General features: G+C 40.5%; 1 protein-coding gene across 10 annotated transcripts in view; it reads right to left on the reverse strand.

Moving 5' to 3' along the window:
* Window positions 1-26,822, reverse strand: part of lyst (lysosomal trafficking regulator) — a 78,169-nt gene that overhangs the window by 49,540 nt on the left and 1,807 nt on the right. For 6 of the 10 annotated variants that reach the window (XM_034227357.1, XM_034227340.1, XM_034227330.1 and 3 more), the window contains 2 exons: window positions 15,889-15,977; window positions 4,578-4,776 (listed from right to left, as the gene is read on the reverse strand). In XM_034227357.1, coding sequence (XP_034083248.1) covers window positions 4,578-4,776; window positions 15,889-15,977 — 288 coding nt within the window. Of the gene's footprint in view, window positions 1-4,577; window positions 4,777-5,819; window positions 5,913-15,888; window positions 15,978-19,447; window positions 19,557-23,949; window positions 24,052-26,822 lie in introns of those variants that run through there. The other 4 variants (XM_034227371.1, XM_034227379.1, XM_034227365.1 and 1 more) reach the window with 4 other exon arrangements.

Below are 26,822 nucleotides of genomic sequence, written 5' to 3' on the forward strand. Positions count from 1 at the left end.
TCATCGGTGCTCTCAGCCCTCCCTTCCTCTGACTCGTTCCAACTCCTGCCTCCAAACTCTGCTGCAGAAACTCTCCTCTCTACTCTCTCATCCTCTCTGGACTCTCTCTGTCCTCTCACATCTCGGCAGGCTCGTCAGTCCCCTCCTGCTCCCTGGCTGAATGACGCACTGCGTGCTAATAGAACCGTCCTTAGGGCAGCAGAGCGGAAATGGTGTAAATCCAAACACCATGACGACCACCTAACCTATCAGGCTCTCCTCTCCTCTTTCTCTGCTTCGATCTCTCAGGCAAAAAGCACTTTCTTTCAAGATAAGATCCAATCTTCCTATTCCAATCCCAAAAAACTATTTTCCATCTTCTCCACCCTCTTGGACCCCCCCCAAAGCCCCTTCCCCCTCCTCCCTTCTGTCAAGCGACTTTGTTGACCACTTTGAAAAAAAGGTTGATGATATTCGCTCTTCTTTTTCTGACTCACCTTTACTCACCGCTGGGTCACCAGACCCTCTTTTCACCCACACACTAACCTCCTTTTCCCCTCTCTCTCCAAGTGAGGTTCTTACCCTCATTACCTCTGCCCGCCCTACCACCTGTCCTCTGGACCCTATCCCTTCAAACCTCCTTCAGACTATCGCTCCTGATATTCTACCGTTTCTCACCCATTTCATCAACACTTCTCTAACTTCTGGTCACTTTCCAAACAGTCTCAAGGAGGCAAGAGTAAACCCTCTCTTAAAGAAACCCACTCTCAACCCGTCTGATGTTATAAACTACAGGCCTGTCTCTCTCCTCCCGGTCCTGTCTAAAACACTTGAACGCGCTGTCTTTAAACAACTCTCCTGTTATCTCAATCAGAACAACCTTCTGGATCCGCACCAGTCTGGTTTCAAGGCAGGTCACTCCACAGAAACTGCCCTCCTTGCTGTCACTGAGGAACTGCACACGGCTAAAGCAGCCTCCCTCTCCTCTGTCATCATCCTTTTGGACCCGTCTGCTGCATTCGACACGGTGAATCATCAGATCCTCCTTCGCACTCTCCAAGAACTTGGAGTTTCAGGCTCTGCACTTTCCCTTCTCACCTCATACCTCAAAGACCGTACCTACAGGGTGACTTGGAGAGGGTCTGAGTCCGACCCTTGTCAATTAACTACAGGGGTCCCTCAGGGCTCTGTTCTCGGTCCCCTCCTCTTCTCCTTGTACACAAACTCGCTCGGATCAGTCATTAGCCCGCATTGGTTTTTCATACCACTGCTACGCTGACGACACCCAATTAATTCTGTCCTTTCCCCGCTCAGAGACCCAGGTCGTCGCACGCATCTCTGCTTGTCTAGCTGACATCTCTCAGTGGATGTCTGCTCACCACCTCAAGCTCAACCTTGACAAGACTGAACTGCTTTTCCTTCCGGGAAAAGATTGTTCCACTCTTGACCTGACAATCAACATCAGCACCTCTGTTGTTTCCCCGACTCAGACTGCAAGGAATCTGGCTGTGACCCTAGATAACAACCTGTCCTTCACTGCAAACATCGCTGCTACAACACGCTGCTGCAGATACACGCTTTACAACATCCGGAGGATACGTCCCCAGCTGACCCAGAAAGCGACGCAGGTTCTGGTCCAGACTCTCGTCATCTCACGCCTAGACTACTGCAACTCCCTCCTGGCTGGTCTACCTGCATGTGCCATCCGACCTCTGCAGCTCATCCAGAATGCAGCTGCTCGTCTGGTCTTCAACCTTCCTAAATTCTCCCACACCACTCCGCTCCTCCGCTGCCTTCACTGGCTTCCGGTAACTGCTAAAATCCACTTCAAGACAATGGAACTTGCTTACCGTGCTGCGAATAGATCTGGCCCTTCCTACATCCAGGACATGGTTATACCGTACACCCCAGCACGTGCACTCTGCTCTGCATCAGCAAAACAGCTCGCTGCACCCGCACTGCGAGGGGGACTTAAGTTCCCATCAGCAAAAACACGTGGGTTTGCTATCCTGGCTCCAAAATGGAATGAGCTCCCCATTGAAATCAGGACAGCAGAAAGCTTACACACCTTCCGGCGCAGACTGAAAACTCATCTCTTTCGACTCCACTTCGAGCGATAGAATTACTAACAAAGCACTTATATACTAATAAAGGACTGGCTTATCTAAAGCCAGTTGAGTAGCACTTGAAATGTTTTGGCTCTATGAAACCTGATGTACTTATATGATTCTGTTTTCTTCAAGTTTGTATTTTGTTGGTCGAACGCACTTATTGTAAGTCGCTTTGGATAAAAGCGTCCGCTAAATGCAATGTAATGTAATGGATAGTAACACTAATGATCTCTAATGTAATCATCATAACAAGACCCGAGTTAGGGTATTCTACTGCACAGTGGAACAAACCCAACTGAAAATACTTTCTCTAATAAATTCAAACATATCATTTAAAACCTTGGTTTTGAAAACCACAAGTTCATGCCACGTTATAAATAAAAGTCTATAAATTGTCTTGTCCTGATTGTTGGTAAAGGCACGACCTCCATTCAGGACACAGCTGACGCACACAGAGGGGCTTGTGATAACACACTCGCACATGAATGCATTACATTTCTGAACCGAAGGATCCCATTTAGACTGAAAATATAATGAATGTGTGGGAAATGAGCTGAAAGATGTGCACAGTACAAGTGATGCTGAAACAGTGTCACATTCATACCATAACAATATTTCATTCAATAATGCATTTCTTCTGAGGATTATCATTTTCTTCTTTAAAAGATTGTTTGGCATGAAAATAGCTGAACTAGTGATCCTGTCTTTCACTCTGGAGCCTAGAGACCCTTCTGAGAGAGGATCACTGTTTACATGTCAAAAGGAAACCGTACAATTGACATTTGTGAGTAATTATGCTTTTAATAGCGGAATTTCTCATGATCAGCATCAACGCACTTAAAACTTCTTTAAACCATTTTGTTTTATGTAGGTTTATGGACGCAGCTGAACACTAAACCCACTGAGGTCACACTGTTTTCAACTTTCCCCTGGCTTCTGATCGTTTTTTAGTTGCAGAGCTAGACTTGTCATGTGAAAGCGCCATAACTCAGTCTGGATAGGAGCATCTCGTAAATTGTAACTTGACCAAAGGAAACGCCCCACAGATCAGATCAATACATAAAACACAGAGTGTGCAGTCAGTGTAGCCTGGGCTCTGCTGGGGAAGTCTGCAGACTCAGAGTTTCCTCTGCCACCCCATCGAAGCACTGTCAGAGCCTGGTGCCAGTTAACATGTCAAACAATACCTGTTTCTTTGAGGCTTTTTTATCATCTCACTTGACCATCTTAATAGACTGCTAACAACTCGCTGTAGATGTGTTAACGAACCATTAATGGTGCAGTATTTCCACTTATATTGTGCCAAACTAAGGCCTATCCATATCTGTAAAATGTATTTAAACAGGAATAATAAATCGTATATTTTGTAAAGTATTATCCTTTTTGGAAGTTATAGGATATTGATAACTGTCCTAAATGGATTTGCACATCACCATCACTAACTTGTGCACAACAGCAGCCAAATTACCAACTGTGTGCATTCACACAATACTGGGGCATTGCAGAGCAACGCTCCACTTTAGATTGAAAAAATATGACCATCCTGCAAGCTGAAGTAACACCAGCCATAGATCTAGAGACACAGCCTAATTGGGTACAGAACAAATATAGACACAGTATTGGCCATTAGGTTGTATTATAATTGGGTCCTGAAAACAAAACAGCCAGGCATTTCCAAATGTCAAAAAACAGAAATGCCAGCAGGGCATTGAAAAGTCAGTGAAGCGAAGTAAAACAAAGTAGAAATGTAAAACTCGAAATGTACAATACATTGCACATGTTTTACTTATTACTTTTAAAGGTCATTTAAGGTATAATGTGCAGCATTTATCTGTGTCTGCCCTCTGCTTGTGTTTTTACAGACACAGTGCATAGTCTGCCTTTTAAAATCCCTTTAACATCTCGATCTCTGTTTTATAATTGCATAATCTGTGTATCTTGTATCATGCGTTTGCATTACACTGCATCTCTATTCCAATTTCCTGTTGATGAAAGAGATAAGTCGCAGCAGATGTTACATACAAAGTGTGAGGCAGAATGTAAAACTATAAGCAGTGGCCTAAAGCTTAGTGTAAATGTTACGGTATTGTTTACATGAATGTGTGAGAAAAGCTGTAAACCTTATTGATGACACGACTGTTGACTGTAAAATGTAGTTTCAAGGAGGAAGAATACTGATCTTGATGGAGCATTATGGACATGTTTTTCTCAGGATTTATAGTTAGATATTTGTCAGTATGGCTCTGTTTAGGGACTCCTCCCCCCCAATTCTACTGCACATATAGAACGCCTGAAGCAGGGATAGCAGCAGCAAAGACCCCCATACGGTACAGAACACAGCCGGCTGAGATGAAAACAGAAGGGCTAGAGCAGGTTAAATAAGGCGCCCCATGTGAGATGCATCAGATCTATCAGCAGATGCATCTGGAATGTGAGCTGAGCTCTATCTGAACACTTTGTTTCATTTCTGGCTTTGAACATCCTCACCTGGTCAATGATGGAGTCCAGGGTGCTGAGCAACAGGAAGCCCCGCCCCCTCACCAGGTACTCTCCCAGTGCCACCATGTGACTCTCCTCTTCATCTTCCTCCCGCGCCTCCGCTCTCTGAGCCACTGCGCTGCATAGCTGATGCACATCAGTCAGGAACTCTCTCGCCAGTGTGTTACTGGCCCCACTCATGTCTGAGCTACAACGAGACAGATAAAACACCATGAGGCTGCGGCACAATCAAATCTGTACACACTATGACATGGTCCTTCATAAGAGGAACCAATAGATTTCTACCAATACGCTGCATGATTTCTTTATTTTATTCTGTAAATACAAATTAAACGTTGTGGCATCATCCCCCTCCCTACAAATATAATTTCACAGATTTTATTTCTTGACATTCAACTCTTTCTGAAGACATTCTGTGACCAAAAGCAACCAAGAACCATGAAACAGGATAACACTTTAATTGAATACAGTTCCTACAAATAACATTACATAACAGAATCTACTAACAAGCAATTGAGATTTTACAAACTTTGTGTTAACCGTTTGTAGGCAGACTATCCAAAATTAAGAGTTACCAAAACTATTTTTTATAAAAGTTAGAGTTTGAAAAGTTTGTTTGGGATTTTATCTGTCACTAGCGTGACAAGGCTGCAGTTTAATGAAACCAGCTATTAAGTTAGGGTCAATACACTGGCAATGCATGGACGCCAACTACATATAAGTTTATTCAAAAAGCCTTAGCATGGTGACAACTGGTTAATCGAGTTGTTCCAACAACGTCTATCTCAATAAGCAAAAATAACTATTAGTCATTCATAGAGCGCCTCTTAGCTAGCATGCTTTTGTCAGCCACAACCACAACTTCCTGACATTAAATTGTAGTTCTCAACATAGAAAAACACACACCTCACATCCTTCTCCAGTCACCGTTTAGGTTACACACCCCTTTTTCAGGACAGCCCAAATTACACAGCTCACCATGAATTCACCAACATGAATTTAAGGCCTGAGCCAGAACTAATTTCATTACCCAAATAAGGTAGTGCTCAAGTTCACATGCTAGCAGTTTTACCGTTAAGGCGCTGTCTACTTGCAACAAGCCTATTTACAACACAACAATAATATCATATGAACAGTGTACGGTAAACAAAACCTACAAGGATATGACTTAAAATAAAATCCTGCCACTAGCCTCTGTTAGATATAGGTGTATAATTGCTCTCCTCTTACCAAATGTTACTGGGCCAAACGCTCTCCTTCCACTCATCGTGTGTTTGCTCGTAGCATGACTGCAGCTGTACTGGCTGTAACTGCATGCCTCCTCACACGACTGCTGACAGCATTTTCTGTTCTGCAGCACAAATTCCATTAAATTGGAATTTCAAATGGAAGCTTTCCAGATTTGCAGCAGATCAGCGTATCACATGAAAGCATGTGATGTCACATGGCAAGGAGACTGGCCTTGGGAATACTGACGAGCCCCTGATGCCCTATAGACTAGGACCTTCACAATCGACCACAGGGACGGCCTTTGTATTCTGCACTACCACAGCTGTTTTGGGAGCATTTTTAAAACCAACAACAAACAAATAGTATACGTTAGGCTTGATAAAGCATTAGGTACTCTTAATTATACTGTAGATGATACCAAAAGGGACTCTATTATTGTATTATCACCTATTTTAAATGTTCTCTTATCAAGATTCCAAAAAAAAGTTTTCAAAAAATAAATAAAACTGTCAACGCATATTCCATACAAATGTGTACAGAAGGATATACAAAACAGGTTTAATTACATTTGTAGTTCTGATTGAGAGCACCACGTTTTCAAAACGGTAATTGGCTGAGTGAGCACGTTATGTAACATTTCCACTCTTTAAAAGAGTGCAGAAAGTCCTGAATTCTACCACTATTAGGGAGTCACTGAACCGTTTGTGCATAGGAAATGATCTTTATTCCTACATAAGGTTACCACTTGACTACAACTGCATTGATAGAAAGCAGCGAAGAAGAGAGATTTACAGGAAACATGGATATTTTACGTTGAGCCTAATCAACTTGCCCAAATGTATACTGACTTATCCTGTATTATGAACTACACTGCTGCTGTTTGTCACTGTTGGGCAAAAAGGGACACAGTGAACCTTTATCAACATTCAAGCTCACTATAATAATTCAGCTTCAGTCTGGGTGAAGCATGTCTGTCCACTGAATAGAGCCGATTTATGTCAGAAGTCACTTTCAGGACAGGCTGGATCCACACCAAAGAGCCTTTGCCCTGCTATGTCAACTTTGACATCCTATTGTGTAATAGCTCTGGTAATTTATAATAAGCTAGTGGTGGTATTGTATTATCTAACACACACATGAAGTAAAAGCTTCATGGAAAATGGCTAGGAAAAATGTATTATTCAATTTGATACGGTAATTTCAAAACAAAAAGCTCACGTAAAGACGGGCTACAAATTCAATAGAGGATAATACAATTTTTCAAAAGATAAAAGCGTAATTTGCCCCTTTTTTTCCCCACCACTGATGGAGGCAAAGATAATGATTTGAATATCATCACGCAGCAAAGATTATTGTGATGTTGTCCAATTCAGTAGTCTACACAGCTGAGGCTTTACAGCTCTGAGTCTTTGGTGTAGGTAAAAGTAAGGAAATACAGGTTTCATTTTGTTAAAGCAACACGTTTTCTATTAGAGAATAAAGGACATTTAAATCTATGGATAATATTCAAAGATTGCCTGGGTTTGCATGGCTCAAGCTCATACACATAGTGTTATGATGCCATGGAGGTAAACACTGTTTAACCACATGATTACCTCCATCAATACATCTGGTTCTCCTGCAAACTATGATAAATGAAGACTGCGACCCCGGGCGCCGTTCAAAATGGCAGCACACTGCTCCTAACACTAGGATGGGTCAAATGCAGAGAAACAATTTCCCCACGAGGGATTAATAAAAAGTCCATCGATATTTAAAATGTGTTACAACATTTACTACTTTTATGTTTTGTCAGATCAATTTGCGCAGATATGTGATGGACATTTGCAAATGACAATTGAATACATCTAATGGCCAATTAAAATTGAAGGTTTTATTTATTTTTTATTTTGTGCCTCAACTACAGTATGTGTACATGCTTTAAGGTTAAAAAAGGTCTTTCTTCTTCTCATTCAGCCTGGGCTGCAGCACCTCTTTTCACCCTCTGCTCCGCTTAGAGATTTCCAACCCCTCAGCCTACGTACAATGTGTTGAAGTGCTAGCCAATAGACGCAAGAGTGTTATATAGTGATGTCCAGGGTGGGAATTTCACGACGGCCACGACGGCCATGGCCGTCGTGGCCTTGGTGCCCCTGTCAAAAGTTCCAGTGTAAACAACGCTAGTAAAGTCATATTAGTGCGCGCAGTAGGATAGTCCCGTGCCTGTGGATCAGAGCGATTGCTCTGCTGTGATTGTTCCGTCAGAAATGCCTGTAGGGGCCCGACAGCCTGCTCCTCAGCCGCGGGAGCAAGACAAGCACAGGTAAGCAAGCGGACCAAGCTGTTTTGATATGATTTAACTGAAGTATGTGGTAGTATTTGAAAGGACTTAACATTTACGTGTTTATAGAAAGTACTATTGATAGGTAATTACCATTGTATTAGCCTATTTAAAGTCGACTCGTTACATTTTGTCATGAAAACTAGCGATAGCTAGCTAGTTTGGATAGCGCTAACGTCTTCCCTTCAAGGGGTCTACATCTAGTGTTGCTTCTACAAGCTAGCAGATAGCTGTCACCTTTGAATCTAGTATTTTTCTTGCTAAGCGGTTTTGATATAATACATGACTGACTTATGTGGTTTATGGCTGAACTTAACGTATACGTTAAAGAAACACTATTGCTATTCAGCCATTTGTAAAACGACTGGTGTTGACGTTAGTGCTACACTTTTCAGTCATGTTGATTGACCAGCGTAATTTAACCAAACGGCCTTTGTGCCCTGTCATGTGGCCTTTGTGCCCTTGAAAAAAATGTGAACGGGAAGGCCAAATGGCCTTGCCCCTAAAATGACGAAATTCCAAGCCTGGTGATGTCACTATGTTACAGAATTAAACAAAGGAGTCCAAGGGAGGCGTTTCAGGCAGGGTGGGAGAGAAACTCCCTCTGGCATGAACTTTGGGATTTTAGCCTTTTCAAACTAAACATGCACAAAAACATATATAACTCATATTACAGGAAAGGGAGAACTCAAACTGCATAATAGGGCCCCTTTAATACCAAAATAACCTCTTTGTTTAAAGTGGACCTATCATGTTACATATTTTTTCCACAGGCCCTGAAAACTGCAGTCATTAAACCGCTCTTAAAAAAGAATAATCTAGATGCTTCAGTAATGAACAATTACAGGCCCATATCAAACCTCCCATTTCTGTTTGTCAACAGTTGAGTAATTTCTTGCATTTAAATAACTGTTTGGATGTGTTCCAGTCAGGCTTTCGTCCAAACCACAGCACTGAGACTGCTCTTGTAAAGGTCTTTAATGACATCCACTTAACCTGTTAAACCCCGAGCCTGTTTTTCAGGTTTCAGGCTCGAAAATGACATTCCCAGAACAAATGACCATATCTTCCCTTCTAAAAGGGTTAAACTAATAATCTTTTTTCTCAAAGTAATGATAAACCTGTGAGTTGGATGTAGAAAAGTCAGATTCAATATAGATGTTTTTTATTTTAAAGAAAATTTAGATTGAACATGGTAAAAAAAACTGTAAATTATAGTGTCTGTCCAAAAAATATTTTGTACTTATAGTGAAAACTAACCTTGGATGATGGGTTAGTAGACTAAAAGCTTTAGGAATCCAAAGTACCACATATAATAAGTACCCTGTATCAAGATTGATGCAAAACAAGTGATATTTGACCTTTTTAGACAGATTTAGCAAAAAAAAACCTCTTCTGGGGCCATTTGGGTGGATTTTCCATATCACTCGCCCCCCTTGCTGGATTTTGACATGTGACATCTCTTTCTGACCGTCAGAGCCAATGGAATCGAGGGGAACTCCCACATAGTCCTTATTTGGTAATGTGTGTGTGTTAGACTGCCGCATAGCCTAGACCGGAAGCAGCAGCCACTCTGGTGACTACCATTAGTAGCTAACATTTCCGCTCTCCGATTTTTACATAAAAATTGAATTATGGATCATAAATTAAATCATTTTTTTATACAGAGACGTTAAAAACCTATGGATTAACCGATTCAGCCGCGTTTTTTTCCCTTTTAATGCCATTGAACACGTATTTTGATCAGTTTGACAGCTACGGTGAGACGATCTCCCTAGAAGCTCCGTAAAGGTACGTGTTGTGATGTCTGTGTTTGCTTCCCCTGTCGCGAGTTTGGATGACTCAGTGATGATACCTAAATAATCTGTGGAACCTCAGCTTTAATCGGATATCTTGTATGTGCAGCTACGATAAGTAATAAGGGTACTTTTATCTTGAGTTCTGTGCCAATGTCCGTTAGCATTTTTCGCTAAGGGGTCATTTAGATGCTTCTTATGAGACTTGTGTTTTGTTTTGGTAAAAATTGTTTATATCGTCAATTAGCTGAGATTATTTCCGTTAATCTGGTATAACACATTAATAGGTTCTTAAATATTAAGATCCCCTGAGACACAGTGTCGTGAAAAAAAAAAACAGGGTCCCCGCCGACGGGGACCTTGGGGTTTAACAGGTTAAACACAGACAGTGGCAGAACTTCAGTGTTCGTATTATTAGATCTCAGTGCTGCGTTTGACACTGTTGACCACAACATATTACTAGACCGACTGGAAAACTGGGTGGGACTTTCGGAAACAGTTCTAAATTGGTTTGAATCCTACTTAAAGGACAGAAACAACTTTGTTTCTATAGGTAAATACACATCTGAGTTGACAAATATGACATGTGGGGTTCCTCAAGGCTCCATCTTGGGGCCTCTTCTCTTTAACACCTACATGCTACCACTGGCTCAGATAATGAACAACAACAAAATTAGTTACCATAGCTATGCAGATGACACACATTTACGTAACAATTTCACCAGGAGACTATGCTCCAATTCAAACACTGAGTAAGTGCATTGAACAAATCAATGACTGGATGTGTCAGAACTTTCTCCAATTAAACAAAGATAAAATTGAGGTAATGGTTTTTGGAGCCAAGTCAGAACGTATAAAAGTTAGTGCTGAGCTTCAGTCTGCAATGTTCAAAACAACAGATAAAGCAAGAAATGTAGGTGTAGTCATGGACTCTGACCTGAGTTTCAACAGTCACATTAAAACAGTTACTAAATCAGCCTACTATCACCTAAAGAATATATCTAGGATTAAAAGACTAATGTCACAGCAGGATTTGGAAAAACTTGTCCATGCTTTTATCTTCAGTAGACTCGACTACTGCAATGGTGTCTTCACAGGTCTCACTAAAAAATCTATTAGGAAGCTGCAGCTGATTCAGAACGCTGCTGCTCGAGTCCTCACTAACACTAAGAAAGTGGATCACATCACTCCTGTTCTGAAGTCTTTACACTGGCTTCCTGTGTGTCAAAGAATAGATTTCAAAATACTGCTGCTGGTTTATAAAGCACTGAATGGTTTAGGCCCAAAATACATTTCTGACCTCCTGCTAAATTATGAACCATCCAGATCTCTCAGGTCTTCAGGGACTGGTCAGCTTTCTGTCCCAAGAGTCAGAACTAAATATGGTAAAGCAGCGTTCAGTTATTATGCTCCAAATATCTGGAACAAACTCCCAGAAACCTGCAGGTCCGCTGCAACTCTGACTACTTTTAAATCCAGACTGAAGACTTTTCTTTTTGTCGCTGCTTTTAATTGAACTATACATATCTTAAACTGCACTGTAACTTTTATCCATGTATTTTTTTTCTTTTAATGTTTATTTTATTAGCTTTTCTTTTTAATGACTGATTTTAAATGCCATTTTCTTAATGTCTTTCATTTTTTGTAAAGCACTTTGAATTGCCTTGTGTTGAAAAGTGCTATATAAATAAACTTGCCTTGCCTATATTTGAAAAATATATTGTAGGGCCATACCTATATAAAACATGTCAGTGACATTTTTTTTTCAAAATACCAAACAGATCACCCATTGTAGCCATCCCTCATACTGCTCAAACCCCTCTTTTGCAGCCCTGTTAGAGAAACACAGATTTTGGGTTCTTAGCTTGAAAAAAATAAATAAGAGGAGGAGGAGCTAATGCCTGATCAGAATTCTACTGGAGATAAAGTTAAATTCGGTTGTGATAAAACGCCATCCTGTTTAAACCACGTCAAGGATTATTTCTGAAACAGTATGGAGCTCAAATGCTTTTTCTCTTGCAGGTTTATCACAAGGTGAGTTCTTTTTTTTATTTCCTGCTTTTTAAAAAGCTCTTCAGTACAGGTTAGCTCTGAGTGTTAGCGAGGATTGCTAATGTAAACAAAGACGTCCAAAACACGTCAGGCCTTGATTCTGATAGCAACTTTCTGTGGGTCCGCCGCCGATTTGACGTCAGTTCGGATGGAAATCTGTATCCGCTCGTTGTACACCCGTTTTTAAAAGATTTGGGTACGGAGGAAAAGAGAGAGCAGGGTTCTTACACCTTTTTCAAATTCAAGCACTTTTCAAGCATTTTCAAGGTGCATTTTCAAACTTTTCAAGCATCTTACAGCTGTTGTAAATTACATATTTATATACACATACTTATACTCAAATGATTATTTCCCTACCTCACATTAAATCAGATGTTCTTTATGCTATAAACAACCAAATGTGTTTCGTAATAGCATTCTACATGAGGATGAACAATTAAAGAAAAGAAAACCAAGTTTAAAAGTAGATCTGTAAGGCATCATCATCCATCCATCCATCCATCCATCCATCCATCCATCCATCCATCCATCCATCTTCTCCCGCTTATCCGTGGTCGGGTCGCGGGGGTAGCAGTTCCAGCAGAGAGCCCCAAACTTTCTTTTCCCTGGCCACATCAACCAGCTCTGACTGGGGGATCCCAAGGCGCTCCCAGGCCAGCGTAGAGATATAATCCCTCCGCCTGGTCCTAGGTCTACCCCTTGGTCTCTTCCCAGCTGGACGTGCCTGGAACACCTCCCTAGGGAGGCGCCCAGGTGGCATCCTAACTAGGTGCCCGAACCACCTCAACTGGCTCCTTTCGACGCGAAGGAGGAGCGGTTCAACTCCGAGTCCCTCCCGGATGACTGAACTTCTCACCTTATCCCTAAGGGAGACACCAGCCACCCTGCGGAGAAAACCCATCTCGGCCGCTTGTATCCGCAATCTCGTTCTTTCGGTCATGACCCATCCTTAATGACCATAGGTGAGGGTAGACAGAGAGCTTTGCCTTCTGGTTCAGCTCCCTTTTCGTCACAACGGTGCGGTAAAGCGACTGCAGTACCGCTCCTGCTGCTCCGATTCTCCGGCCCATCTCACGCTCCATTGTTCCCTCACTCGAGAACAAGACCCCGAGATACTTGAACTCCTTCATTTGGGGTAAGGACTCATTCCCTACTTGGAGTGGACAGTCCATCGGTTTCCTGCTGAGAACCATGGCCTCAGATTTGGAGGTGCTGATCCTCATCCCAGCCGCTTCACACTCGGTTGCGAAGCGATCCAGTGAGTGCTGAAGGTCGCAGACCGATGAAGCCATTAGAACCACATCATCTGCAAAAAGCAGTGGTGCAATCCTTAGTCCACCGAACTGCAGACCCCCTCCCCCACGACTACGCCTCGAAATCCGATCCATGTATAGGCATCATCATATCATATATATTATTCTGAAATGGACCAATCTGCACAATGACTACTTTTACTGTCGCTACTTTAACTATATTTTGATGCTAATACTTTTCTACTTTTACTTGAGGAACATTTTGATTGAGGGACTTATTCTTGTAACAGAGTATCCCTACACTCTGGTACTTCTACTTTTACTCAAGTACAAGATAAGGTAATGTTGACTACTCAAGACACCTGTCATATACATCTTCAAAGGAAGACTGTGTTTCTTCTACAATTACATGGGATTAAAGCAAATGTAGTTTTACTTGTATAATACTTCAAGATTTTATATAAAAGCCTGTTTCTAAAATTATCAACCGTCGTCAAATCCTCAGTTTATAATTTGTAACATACTAACAAGCTAAGGTCTAATTATGCAACCAAGTCTCACGGCATTTCGTGTTATAGTCACGAAATAAATGTAATCTATTGATTTGTGTTCACCAACACGATTTTCCCCTTTTTTTCATGTCACACAGAACGATTTTAAAAGCAATGTATGTATTGTATTGGTAGTATGTTTCGTGCCTGCGTCTTTTTGTCCGGTCGGGTCTTGGAAGACCAAAAGCTGTGTGGTTCATAAAAACATGTTCTTACCTATATATATATATATATACAGTCTATGGTTCTTACTCAATATCAAGCCACGATTATTGTTTTTATTTTAAAATCGTATAATGTCCGGCTTTTTTTTGCCGTCTGTGAGGAAAATAAATGGGCCTCAAAGCCTCAGAATACTGAAATCTGTATATATTGTTTTCCTTCTAATTTGTTATTATTTGTGACCCGCTCTGTCGAAATCAGTCAAAAGTAGCAACGGCTCATTTAAAAAAAAAAAACCCATGGATTTGTGTAAAAAAACTAGTTTTTCAGGGTTCAGGTGTTTTGTTTGATTTTAAATAAACAAAGTCTTGGCTTTCAGAATATGAAACTGTTATTGCCAAAATCTCATGATAAATAAATGTTTGAAGCTTGTAAAGGGAAGAAGACAGGCACCTCTCACTCGCACCATGCTCTTCCGCAACGCCGCTCCCCCTCCCTCCGGCTGAAATTATGAATGTAAGGCATATAGTAATCATAGATAACACGGCAGGGTCCGGGACAGTTTGTTTTCAAATCAACAAAGTATTGGCTTTAAGAATATTAAACTTGTTTCAGCAAATTCAGATGATAAATACAACTCTGAAGCTTGTAACGGCATAATTACAAGCGGAGAACAGAGTAATTTAATGTCACAGCAAGCATAACAACAGCCGGTGTTTCTTGTGAGTGTTTCCCCTGTACACAAACACACACACACACACACACACACACACACTCGCAAGCTTCCTTTTAAAATCGTTCTGTGTCGAATCAATAGATTATATTTCGTGACTATAACACAAAATGCCGTGAGACTGGGTTGAATTACAACAGTGAGTGCTTCATCCTCTGAACACCACAGGATGGCAACTGTAACGCACATATTAACATACAGTAGGTACGCTCCTCTGAAATTATTGTCCCCTGCAATTATTATTATCCCTCATCGAGTTCGCTATTCAGCTTGCTAACGTTAGCCTAAACAAACGTAACGTGCAACGTTAGCCTAATCCAAAATGCTCTACTACGGCGTACCATTCATGTGGCTCGTCAGCGCAGACTCTCCCATCGTGAACTTTTCAAACCTTGAAAACACCTCATAACATTTCAAGCATTTTCAAGGATTTCCAGCACCTGTACGAACCCTGAGAGAGGGTTTTATTTTCTGATGCTGCATGAGACACACCGGGGACACATATTGATGTATAAAATACATCACAAAGTGCATTTTGCATGATAGGTCCCTTTTAACACAGTTATCAAAGATTCATATATATCCTTCTCAAGATAATCTATTGACACGTTCCTCCAACACTCCATATGCTATGATAATCCATTACCAAACCCACTGTTCCATGAATACAACATCTGTTAGCTAAGTGTTCAATTATTGCAGATAAAGCTCAAAAAATGAAAACCTCTAACATTTAATGGTTGTTTTAACAGAGCGAAACATTAAACTGCCTTCAGCTTGTCTTTAAATAAGGACATTTTCTTAGCTTTTTAACCAAAACCCCATTGAATGTAATCCCTTTTCAGCTGAGGGAAAACAGAAAGTAGCACAAGAATTATAATACGTTACTTAATTCAAGGTAGTGAGTGTGTTGGACACTTAGTTGCACTGAGCAGAATACAAACTAGAGGCACTTGAGGTGCATAATGTCTAAAAATGTTCCCATCAATATGTAAATCTATGCAGCAAGGTAGTCCAAGAAGCTAATGCACCATGATTACATAATGCCTACAACCTCTGCTGTGGTGCTGGGACATACAAATGAGGAGATGTCACCTCTGCACTTATTTTGTTGGTAAAGACCAAAGTAACTGCAGGTATGTTTGCATCCATCACCTCCATCACAGTACATTTAAATATGTTATTTTACTATAATGACCTACCAGAATTTCAGTGCATCTTTGCTGTTGTTGGGGTGATGCTGCACATAGTGGAAGAGACAGAGGAAGCTCTCCAGACACTGAAGGCTGACCTGATGGGAGACAGATGAAGAGCAGCAACATTAGTCAGGTCCAGATTATTATTGCACGCACGTGAAGAGAAATAAAGACAAAAAAATGCAATAAATAAAAACAGTGCCCTTTCACTTTATAACTTTACCCTCAATGATTCCATGTTATGTAATGTAATGTCATATTTTGATGTAGCAGACACTAATGTCGTTATGTGGAACTGCAACATTGATTTAGTCACAACGGTGCTGAAGTGTATTCCTCGTCTCTAACATCACAATACAAATGCACTACGGCCATTTGTACAACACTCACTTCAAATGAAACAAGCATTATTCAGAAAGCAACAAGTCATTTCATTTTTTATCCCTAAACAAACTTTCACTATTCATGTTCCAGGTAAAAGCTCATTACTCTGAACAATAGTCTGGTAGACAACACAGCATTTTACTATTTAAAACTAAGTAGCACTGAAGAAATCCCTAAATCTGGAGAACCAAAGATAAGAAAAGGATAAAATCATCCTCTTCGCAGTGCTTAAAGTCATATTCTGACCATAAAGCAATCAGATAACCTTTCACCACCGGAGCTAGAAGGCAAACTGGACTTTCCTGAAAGTAAGAAAAGCCAGCTGAGCCGACTGCTTTTCACTGCATTATTGGCTCCAGGGCAGTTTGTATATATTGTTGGGGAATAATTTGCTTAGGTATTCAACCTTTGACACAGTTCATAATTTTCCTCTTTTCACCGTCTCCTTTCCCACGGCATAGGTCCTTGGGTATTGCTGCTATCTCTCTTAAGGAGGGGCAGCTTGGGCGCATTGTTGTTGCCAGCTGACATGAGGTAGTTTATTGTTCAGGGACGTCTAGGAAGCCCTTCTTTTGGCGCACATTCTTTTCTATGGACGACAGCTCTAGTTAGATTCAGGGTCCATATTTGTTTAGTCTCACTGATAAAGAATGTTGATTATTACACTCCGAACTAGCTAAAACCTCGAACTACAGAAGAGTTCTTCAGAATAGATTGTGGCATCTCAACCGTGTGGTCAAACCGTGGCCCGTGACATTTCTTGTGAATTATCCGGCAGAAGCTCCAAATAAACCGTCAGTGTTTGCCATCAAAGCTCCAACTCTCCTCGTGTCTCTCTGAGTCCGGACTCCCATTGCTTCAGAAGTTTCCCCCACATATATCATCCCGGCAGACGTGGGATACTCTAAGCCTCCCCTTACAACACCCTGGAGCTAGTTTTACCTCTCTGCTAATCTGACACCGCTGGCGGGACTCATTCAGGCGACGCTGATCCCTGACTGAGTGTCTGCGCTGAGTGTCTGGGTCACAAAGGCAAACAATAGACACCACATAGTACCAATCATATTACACACAGTCTGACCCACCATGGCGGTTACAGAATGGAATAAACTACGGGTTTTTACTAGAGCCTGCATGAAATGTACTAAAGTGGGGGGAGATACATCTGGTTCAGGTTCTTTATTTGTACCCGTAGGTAGATTTTGTTTGCAGAGAAAAAGACAAGATGCATACAGAGGTGAGGTGGGTTAACTTTGAATCTGGCAATATGGTCAGCTGAGTCAATAGTATGGACACTCAATGCATGCTTTTTTATAAATAGCAACAGATGTCAATTAAATTATCAAGTTGGATACAAAAACTATTTTTGTTTTACTATCAAATTAAACAACAAAGCAACAACAACAATAATACATATTAAGAATAATACTTAATAATTAATCATAATAAAAATAAAAACCTACTATGCTATAAATACCAAACATAATGTCTCACCTCACCTTTTTTGCTTAAGTACCTACATCCTTCGACTATCTCTTTACCACGCACCCAAAACTGCCATCATATTCTCCTTTCTCTCAAAAAGAAGGGAAACCAAGTTGGATTTCTACAATAGGTACCAATAGGTTTACATCACATGTGGCTCATAGTTCACCTAGGGGCTAGAGCAGGGATATTGAGCAGGCGCCAGTAAATAAACAACAATTACAGTTATTCATCAGATCAAATGAATTGACATTTAAAAAGGTTTAGAAAATATTTATTTCCAAATGACTGACTTATTAACTAAATACATTGGCACAAGGACTGTCACAAGGCCTTTATAAGACTTACATATGATATGTTGCTGCATTTCAATGCTGAATTATTGGGAAACTTTATTTTCATTGTTAAGATTATCTTTTAGAAATGAACCAATTACATCTCTTCAAATAACTCTCAAAATAAGCAGAACAATCTAATAGTTTGGACCTCTTAAGATTTGACTCAAATGTGACCTTTATACATTGTGGTTTTGGGTTCTAGAATTGTTCGCGCTAATCTACAGGTAAAACAAAAAAGGTTAGCAAAGGCAGTGAACAAAAAGACAAACAAGCAAACAAGGACGTACAAAATGTGGGCTTTGAACATTTCAAAACATTTGTTTTTACAAATGTTTTAAAAATGAGGGAAACATATTCTTCAAAGAAATGGATACACACAATATCTGTGAGAAAAAAAGAAATGTTAACAAAACTTCTTTTGTTCGCAAGAAAACTCAATGGAGCTCTTTAGATTTGTCTACTTTGATCAATTATGCAACAAGTTACAATGAAAGCAACTGTACAGGTGGCCTATAACAAAAACTAGTCATCAACCAAAATGATAATGTTTTTATTTGATCACTTTTCTTACACCAAGATATCTTGGATTCCTCACAAAATAGTAAACCGGTAGGAGAAATGTAAAACATAGTGAAACTGTACACAGTGATGTGTCATAGTAACACCACAGCAAATCATTTAGCTGCATATACACAGATTACTACAAAGGCACAATTCAGGAATCTAAATAGTAGAAAGTGACATTGGGATATATATTTTTTTTAATCCTCTGGAGCAGAGAGGAGCTGTGGATTATTGTTATTGATTAATGCATCAGTGTTTCTTAGGGTCAAAAACACTAAACTCACAACTTAAAGTGAAAGTGTTTAGTTTATTTAATAAAAGAGCACATGTTCAATGTGAAAAGTGACAGTAGATATAGAGTAGTTGCAATTTGGTTCCAAATTTAAAATTAAAAAACACCTTGAATTTCAGGGGGGGGGGGGGGGGGGGGGGGGGGGGGCTGGGCTCCGTTGGCAGGGATGGTAGGGGAAACACTGCTCCATGACTAAAACACAAGAGGGGAAACTCCTACATCGGTTATGGAGGTGTCTGCATTTTTGTCACACCACTGCTCTTGCTGCCAAATGTCACGGTGAGAACAGAGGTTACTCTTCTGGCAAAACCCAGCGCTGTATAGATTTGTGGTGAGACGATTTCCTTTCTTTGTCACAAACTTTCAAAGCAATCTTTGTGCTACTTGTTACCACTATCAATGGCATTAGAAGTGTAAAACTGGCAAATAATACACAGACTGAAGGATGAAAACATTGGTACTAAAATGTTAAGTTTGACGCTGCAGAGATGACCACACTCACCGTGGTCGGGGGGAGGGTGGCGGCTGAGGCACCATGCCCACCAAAGCACTGAGGGAGAGGGTGGGTAGGAAGGTAGGTAGGTGGGTGGGAGTCACTGCGCACCAGAGGGCTGGACAACATCACAAAAGGGAAGAGGAAGAGAAAGAAATGCATGGATCATGAGAGACATGAGTGGACAGGCGAAAAACATGAAAGCTGACAAGAACAGAAAAAGGTCAAAGAAACACAGCAACAGATGAGAGCAAAGATAAACAGGGGGAGAGAGTGGCAGGAAATCAAAGCCTCAAGGTTGCCAAAACCGTTATTAGTTCAATAAATAAGCCCCGGGAAATGCTGGGGCTGTGCACTCAGTCTATTAAAGTTAATCTCCCACAATGAGCAACTGAAGTGACTGGATTTGTCCTTGTGTTATCAGTGCACCAGTTGTGGCTGTGTTCCTCATATGGGTAAGGAAAAACTGAGCGGTTCGCGATAACTCTAATTTCCCAGCAACAGGGTTGTTTTTTCCTCCGAGGCTGTAATCCAATATTACAATGCACTCCTCACAAACCAGCCAGCGTGATTTGATAATGGACAGACTGCCAATACTGATTAATACAGCTCGGAGGGGAAATCAACAGTTCGCAAAGCCCCCAGAACACATTGCTGTAAACGAAAAGAAAGCTTTGACCTTTCCTCGGCTGTCATCAACATCTTTATTTTCTCGTTTGTCATGAAGACATCCAGTCTTTGTGGGCGGTTGAGACAAACAGCTATGGGTTTATCATAAGGCTATTTTATGATCTGTTGACTGAAGGAAAATCATTTATCATTTTGGGGATGCAGACATTTCCTTTCATCTAACTCCTTGCTGTGTAAAGTCAAGGGGTTCGTTTCCCAAATGCTATTACTGTAACAGCATAGATACATCAGTTCAATCGAATGACGACAAATAGATGCAGTTTTTCTTCCAGGTTCAGGAAGGTCTGATGTCAGTTTCATCTACAGAACAGCATGCCTGACTCTGACTTTAGCTTAAGGATACTTTGTTAGAAAACATATTTGCTCACACTTGCTTTTTTATGTAGTTAAGTCGAGGGATGTCACAATATCTGACGCCAAAACTCTCAAAACGTCACGGTACTCATTTTTCTAAAGTACCCCAGGTAATGTTGACACACTGTCAGGTCTCAAGACTAATGGCATCCTGTGATGTATTTTTCTGAGACAATGCTTCACTGTAAACATCAAATCTGTATGGAAATTGGCAAGAGGAGAGCTAGTTTATTTGAGCTTTTAGCTGTTGGCAGTTGGTTGGCAGTATTTGGCTTTGGCTATTATTATGACTTTAAGCTCTATTGAGTATTGAGTAAAGGTACAGTTTATCATTATTGTGACCGGTCTAATAACAACAAAAATAGTAGGCAAAAGGTAATAAGGGAGTGCATGTTGAAGTACTGTGGATTTATTGTTTTGTTTTTTTACCTTGGTATTAATTAGGCCATCGAGAATCATGTAATTTCACCGTGTTGGTATTGTGAAGTACATTTATGGTGCAGTGAAATTCCTTCTAAAATCTCTGTGTTGTCTTCTTCTTTAGTCAAAGAGTGGCTTTACATGATGGAATACTGTAACCCCGACCGAAGTTCCCGTAATTGCTCGGATGTTGTCGCCATGACCTGTGACTTTTATACTGGCTTCATCCAACATAGCAATCATGGGAGGCCCAGTCATGGGAGTCTGATGGCTGAGTCACCCACACGTGTACAGCCTCTCCTCTCGAGCTCTCTTTGGATAATTGGGTAGACTTCAATTTGGCAGAGGCAGTGAAAGCGATGTGATACTTTCCTCGTGAGAGAGGACGTGGCGCGTTGGTTGGTTACGCAATGTTTTTTTCCCGGTTTAAGATCCCGACTGATCTAATTTTACATTTGGGTGATGAGCATCATGAGGAGTCCCTCACGTTCCGCATTTCCTCACAAACTGCAGTCAGGGAGCCGAGTCGCTTCGCTAAACAGCACAAATATCTTTCCCCCCCATTAGGACACAGCAAAATGTCAAGAGGCTCCCATCAACAAGCATGCTTGGTTTCTTGTCAGTGTCAGATCCTTTTTTCGAGCATAGCCACTGTGCAGGAAATTAAAATGTGTCACTTTCTGTTTCATTGTTTTCATCAAGCTGTTGGTCACATGTTAATCCCAACAGCCTGTTCTGGTGTTTTTCTCCCCAAGTGAACCTGTTTTTGAGGAAGAGATCTGACCTCATAACATGCAACTGGGTGGAAAAAGACAGACAGAGCAGCAGTTGGACTCTGACACAACCCGGAGCAAGAGACATGAATTATTCAACCCTTCAGCCGAGCCCTGGAGAGCAGAGCGAGTAGGAGTTAGGTGGAAACTGAAGACGGAACAATACATGCAGATGTGAAACTAGCACTGTGGTCCACGAGTAAAGCCACTTCACTTTAATGAATGGTTAACAAGATAACAAAAATCATGAAAGTCACACTGCATAAAGTAAAAAAAATCATCAACAATCTTTGGGGAAAGGAGTGTGATGATCACAAAACACATGAACAGAGCCTGACTGTACGATTTTAATGTTTGAAGCAGCACTTGAACTTCACTCAGAGCCATGTCATGGTTAATTCACCAAAAAACAAGTGTTTCATTTACTGTGGAATGAAACCTTCATCCCACTTATATGTTGCCAGATATTTTTATATATAGCAGGCATGTGATTCTAGTGTTTGTTTTCACAGGTCTGACACTTATCTATTGGTATTTTGAGATTGACTAACACTGGTTCAAGTGAATAAGTTATGAAAGAAGACCTTTTGGTGTGAAACTTCCCCATCACTTGAGGTTAGGCATTACTCACACTGAAAACATGTGATAGTTGACAGCTCCATTCTTTTTGGTGGGTTTTTGAGTGTTAAATTACTTTGGATATTACTAACCTAATAAAAAAAGTTTCCATAAGTTCAGATTCTCAACTGCTAAGACAGGTAATGTACTGTATGTCAATTCATATATATTGCTGAGCCTTAATGTCCTGTTTCCACACTGATTTCTCTCTACAATTCTTTTCAACAGCAGTGGATCGATTTCAATTCCACTGAGGGCTAGACAAGGACGTATCACATCACGGGTCAGACCTATAAAGTTAAATAGTGCAAATAAAAAGATTCACTACAAAAGATTCACTAGCATCATAGCATTAAGTTAATCAAATGATAAAAAAAAAGTTTTGATTCCATTTGAGCAAGTTGCTAACATACAGGCAACTCACAGAAACTGATTTAAAGGCCTGAATATGACAAGTCGTTGGTTCTGCGTGACATTTAAAAAGTAAAATATAATGTGTTGATCATGTCCTTCATATGTTCCATACAGCTAAACCTACTGGCTTGCAATCTTATGCGATAAAACCCGAAACAAAATTACAAATAAACTTTGCACGCAAATCTTACATCGAATTTCCCAAACATGTTGGCATGCTATTTAGTAATACGAACACCTATTTCCGACCCCCAGACCATTTTTCTTTGATGAAAGTTCCGCGTAAACTAATCGGGCCGAAAGAGTATTAAGAACCAAGATCAAAAATGTGCAAGGGGTTGGACCTGGCCCGTTGGCCTTTGAGTTTGGTTCCTGTGTTCAAATATACTGTTGAGCCCCTAGTGTTCAACGCAAGGAAAGGCATATTTACAGATGGATAAAAACGGTAACGCAGAGATGGGAAAAAGGTTGATTTGGAATTGTTCTAGTTTCTAGTTTTTGGGGATTATCCCAATGACCTGTTCCACTTCTATTTAACTTGATTAAAGTAGTTCAAGTTATGCTAACCATATATTGAAGCAAAAATACATGATTTAAATAAATCATGTGTTAACCTAGCTGAACTAGTTTCTATTAAATGATACACAATGACACAATCAGGCCATCAAGTCATCATTGGAAAGAAACTGAATTTAATGAAATAGACTGTTAATCGCTAATTCCATTTAATTAGACTGCTGTACGACATCAACAAGAGACTCATTCATGTAGCAATTACTTTCTGTCACTTCACCGTGCTTTCAGTTGCTCAGATGTTAAAAATGATAGAAACACTGTTGTGAATTCCACTAATTGCTATCGCTAAAGCTGATAAGCAGAGTACATTAAAGCTGATCTTAATGCCATACAAACACATTGTGTACAGTGTTTCTAATATAATCCATTCAAGGAAATAATGTACATCGAGCAGTGTTTTCACTCAAATATCACAATATTTTTCAGGCCAGACAAGACCAATAATTAACTCTGGCGATGGAGGTAACCCAGCGCTGTAACCTTAACCCCATTTCACCTTATGCTTTGTTTGACAAGTGTAATCTTCTTTAGACAAGGATTCAGAGATTTACCACAATGTGAAAACAATGTGTTTAAACCGGCTTTACCAACAAGTATCTGTTGATAGAGACGTTGTATGCACAATGCACATTTAAAACAAACGGATTGACAGAACAACATACTTACAAGATGAGTCCCATTCCTCTGCAGACTGTTAGTGCAAGACTACATCAAGCTGAATTTAAAGTGATATAGGAGTGAAGCAGAGGCAGCAAAGTTGGACTCTCTTTGTACCAGAAAACCAGAAAAGTGAACCGTTCCAAACACCACTGCAGTGTTTGGAAACATCCTGTTGGCTAATAATGAAACTGAAAACTCCACAAGCAACAAAACATTGTTACCTTGCCTGGATCCTGGCCAGGTAACCGTTCTAATAAATGAATAAATGTTGGCTTTAGTCTAAGTTTAGCCTTGTGTGTTTACATTATTGCAATCAGTCGATATACATTTTTTAATCTCCTTAATCTTACACACGATTTACTTGGCTCTCATGCCATTAAATTCTACCCAGGCTTTATTATTGACAGACTCAAGTAGAATCTAAAAAACAAGACTTGATTTTGAATAGAATCGGGCCCCCCAAAATGAAAAACTAATTGAATTGTGAGCTACCAAAAGAGTCACACCCCTACAAGAGATTCATCCGAATAGAAATGCAGATGAGAAGCAGAGAGATGAGAGACAAAAATGCAGATGAAGGAGCAAGGCTGCAGCTCCAGTAATGCCACACTTTTATTGTGGTATCTTATCGATTACTGCAGGAGAAAGTGTCTTTTTGCAAACCACTTTTCACTGTAAGAATTAGATGTAGAGCAAAAGGGAAGAGTCTTGCTGCCTGGTGGGCGTTAAAACAATGGCCGTTCAGTCATTGGACAGTTTCTATCATCACTTTATCATGTTTACCTCTAGACCCACTGCAATGACTGACTAGCAGACGCCACAGATGGTACAAATGTACACTTGTGCCCTTATGGGAATGCCAGAATTAGCTGGAGAGAAATATTATGTGCATACACTGCAACAGTATCCATGTGAGTGCTATGGCCTGTCGCTGTGTCTCTACTCCAGATTCAATCAGGAGGGAAAGCTATATCAGCAAACTGAGGAGCAGGGCTGTACACACACACACACACACACACACACACACACACACACACACACACACACACACACACACACACACACACACACACACACACACACACACACACACACACACACACACACACACACACACACACACACACACACACACACACACACACACACACACACACACACACACACACACACACACACACACACACACACACACACACACACACACACACACACACACACACACACACACACACACACACACACACTTTGATCACTGCAAAGGTGACAAGTGGAGGAGCGTACACAGTCATCCCGAGGGAATTGTTGCAACAAAAAGTGACATAAAAAGTTACCAATCATAGAAACTGCTTCGTGCAGTACGAGCGTTGCTATTACTATGACAACAAAAATAAATAACTGAGAGCAGGACAGCAGCTTTTTTACAAAACCAGTACAATGATTAACAAAAGCAGCCAAGCATACACACAGCAGCACAGACATGCTGACTACAGAAGAAGGAAGCCGTTTTTTCCAAACATTTAAATAAATCTCTCAACAGTAATTACCCTTAAAAAAGATGTAGCAATTCTGTATTTTTTAAGGACATTTTACACATGATGAATGCGAAGTAATGGACTAATAAAATGGCTGTGTGTGTGTGTGTGTGTGTGTGTGTGTGTGTGTGTGTGTGTGTGTGTGTGTGTGTGTGTGTGTGTGTGTGTGTGTGTGTGTGTGTGTGTGTGTGTGTGTGGGTGTGTGTGTGTGTGTGTCATATCCCTCAGCCTGGAGTCCGATCTTAATCCAAGTCTCGTGATCAGGCTGCTGTTAGTTCTCTGACAGAGGGAGGGGGGAGAAAAGAGCTGCAGCGGCCTGACAAAGATTGTTTAGAACCACTGCTTCTCACTCTGTAACACACCGACACAAAAACAGACGTGCTATTGCGCGACACTCATAATGACCAATCTGTGGTTTACACCTGCCTCCACCTCTGTGCAGTGACTCACTGCTAGTCCTGCTCGTGCTTCTGCTCTGAAGTTTCAGTTTTGGCTCTACAATTGCCATCTGGACAGTTACAGGATTGATGGTTAGCCCAGGGAGAATTGTTTTGCTCCTTTGACAATTGCATTGGCATGTACTGAATGACTCTTTTCCCTGTGACTTCCTCCCAATTAAAATGTATATATATTTCTGTAAAAAATAGGTCCTCGAATCTACAATGATTATAAGTAGGATATCTTATAAAAACAGGCTTCTGTGTTTTCTTGCAAGTTTATTTACATATGTTTCAAGTGAACTATTTTGGGGTCCAGATTTAGTTGCGTTTCTAGTTAGAGTACAAACACCTATATACTCTAAACACAAAAGCTTTGAACTCAATCTAAACTCCACATATCCCTTACTTATTTCCTGATAAATAAATCATTAATTGTATGGAATAAAGCAAATCTAATACAGACAGACACCAGCACCCATCTACCACTAGATGCAGTAATAATTTAACCTTTAGTACTCAGATGTTATACTAAAGTACAAGTAATAATACCTCACTTTAGAAATACTCTGTTACAATTAAAAGTCCCGCATTGTACTTAAGTACCAAATCTAAAAGTACTCATTATCCAAAATGGTGGTATTCGTAATAACATAAATGATATCACTTGTTTTTAAATAAATGATACATTCATGCGTCTATTATTTTAATTTTGCAGACAATAAAGGATGAGATAACATTGAAAACCTTTTTATACTGCCAGATATCTCCATCCATAATAGTACAGCATAATGTATTTGTTGATTTAACGTTTGTATATGAACTTGCAAAAGTAACAAGTAACTAAGGTCGTCAAACAAGTGTCGAGGTGTAGTGGAGTAAAAGTATAAAGTAGCATACAATGGAA

The sequence above is a fragment of the Gymnodraco acuticeps genome, unplaced genomic scaffold (genome assembly GCF_902827175.1).
Source record: "Gymnodraco acuticeps unplaced genomic scaffold, fGymAcu1.1, whole genome shotgun sequence".
NCBI classification, from domain to species: domain Eukaryota; kingdom Metazoa; phylum Chordata; class Actinopteri; order Perciformes; family Bathydraconidae; genus Gymnodraco; species Gymnodraco acuticeps.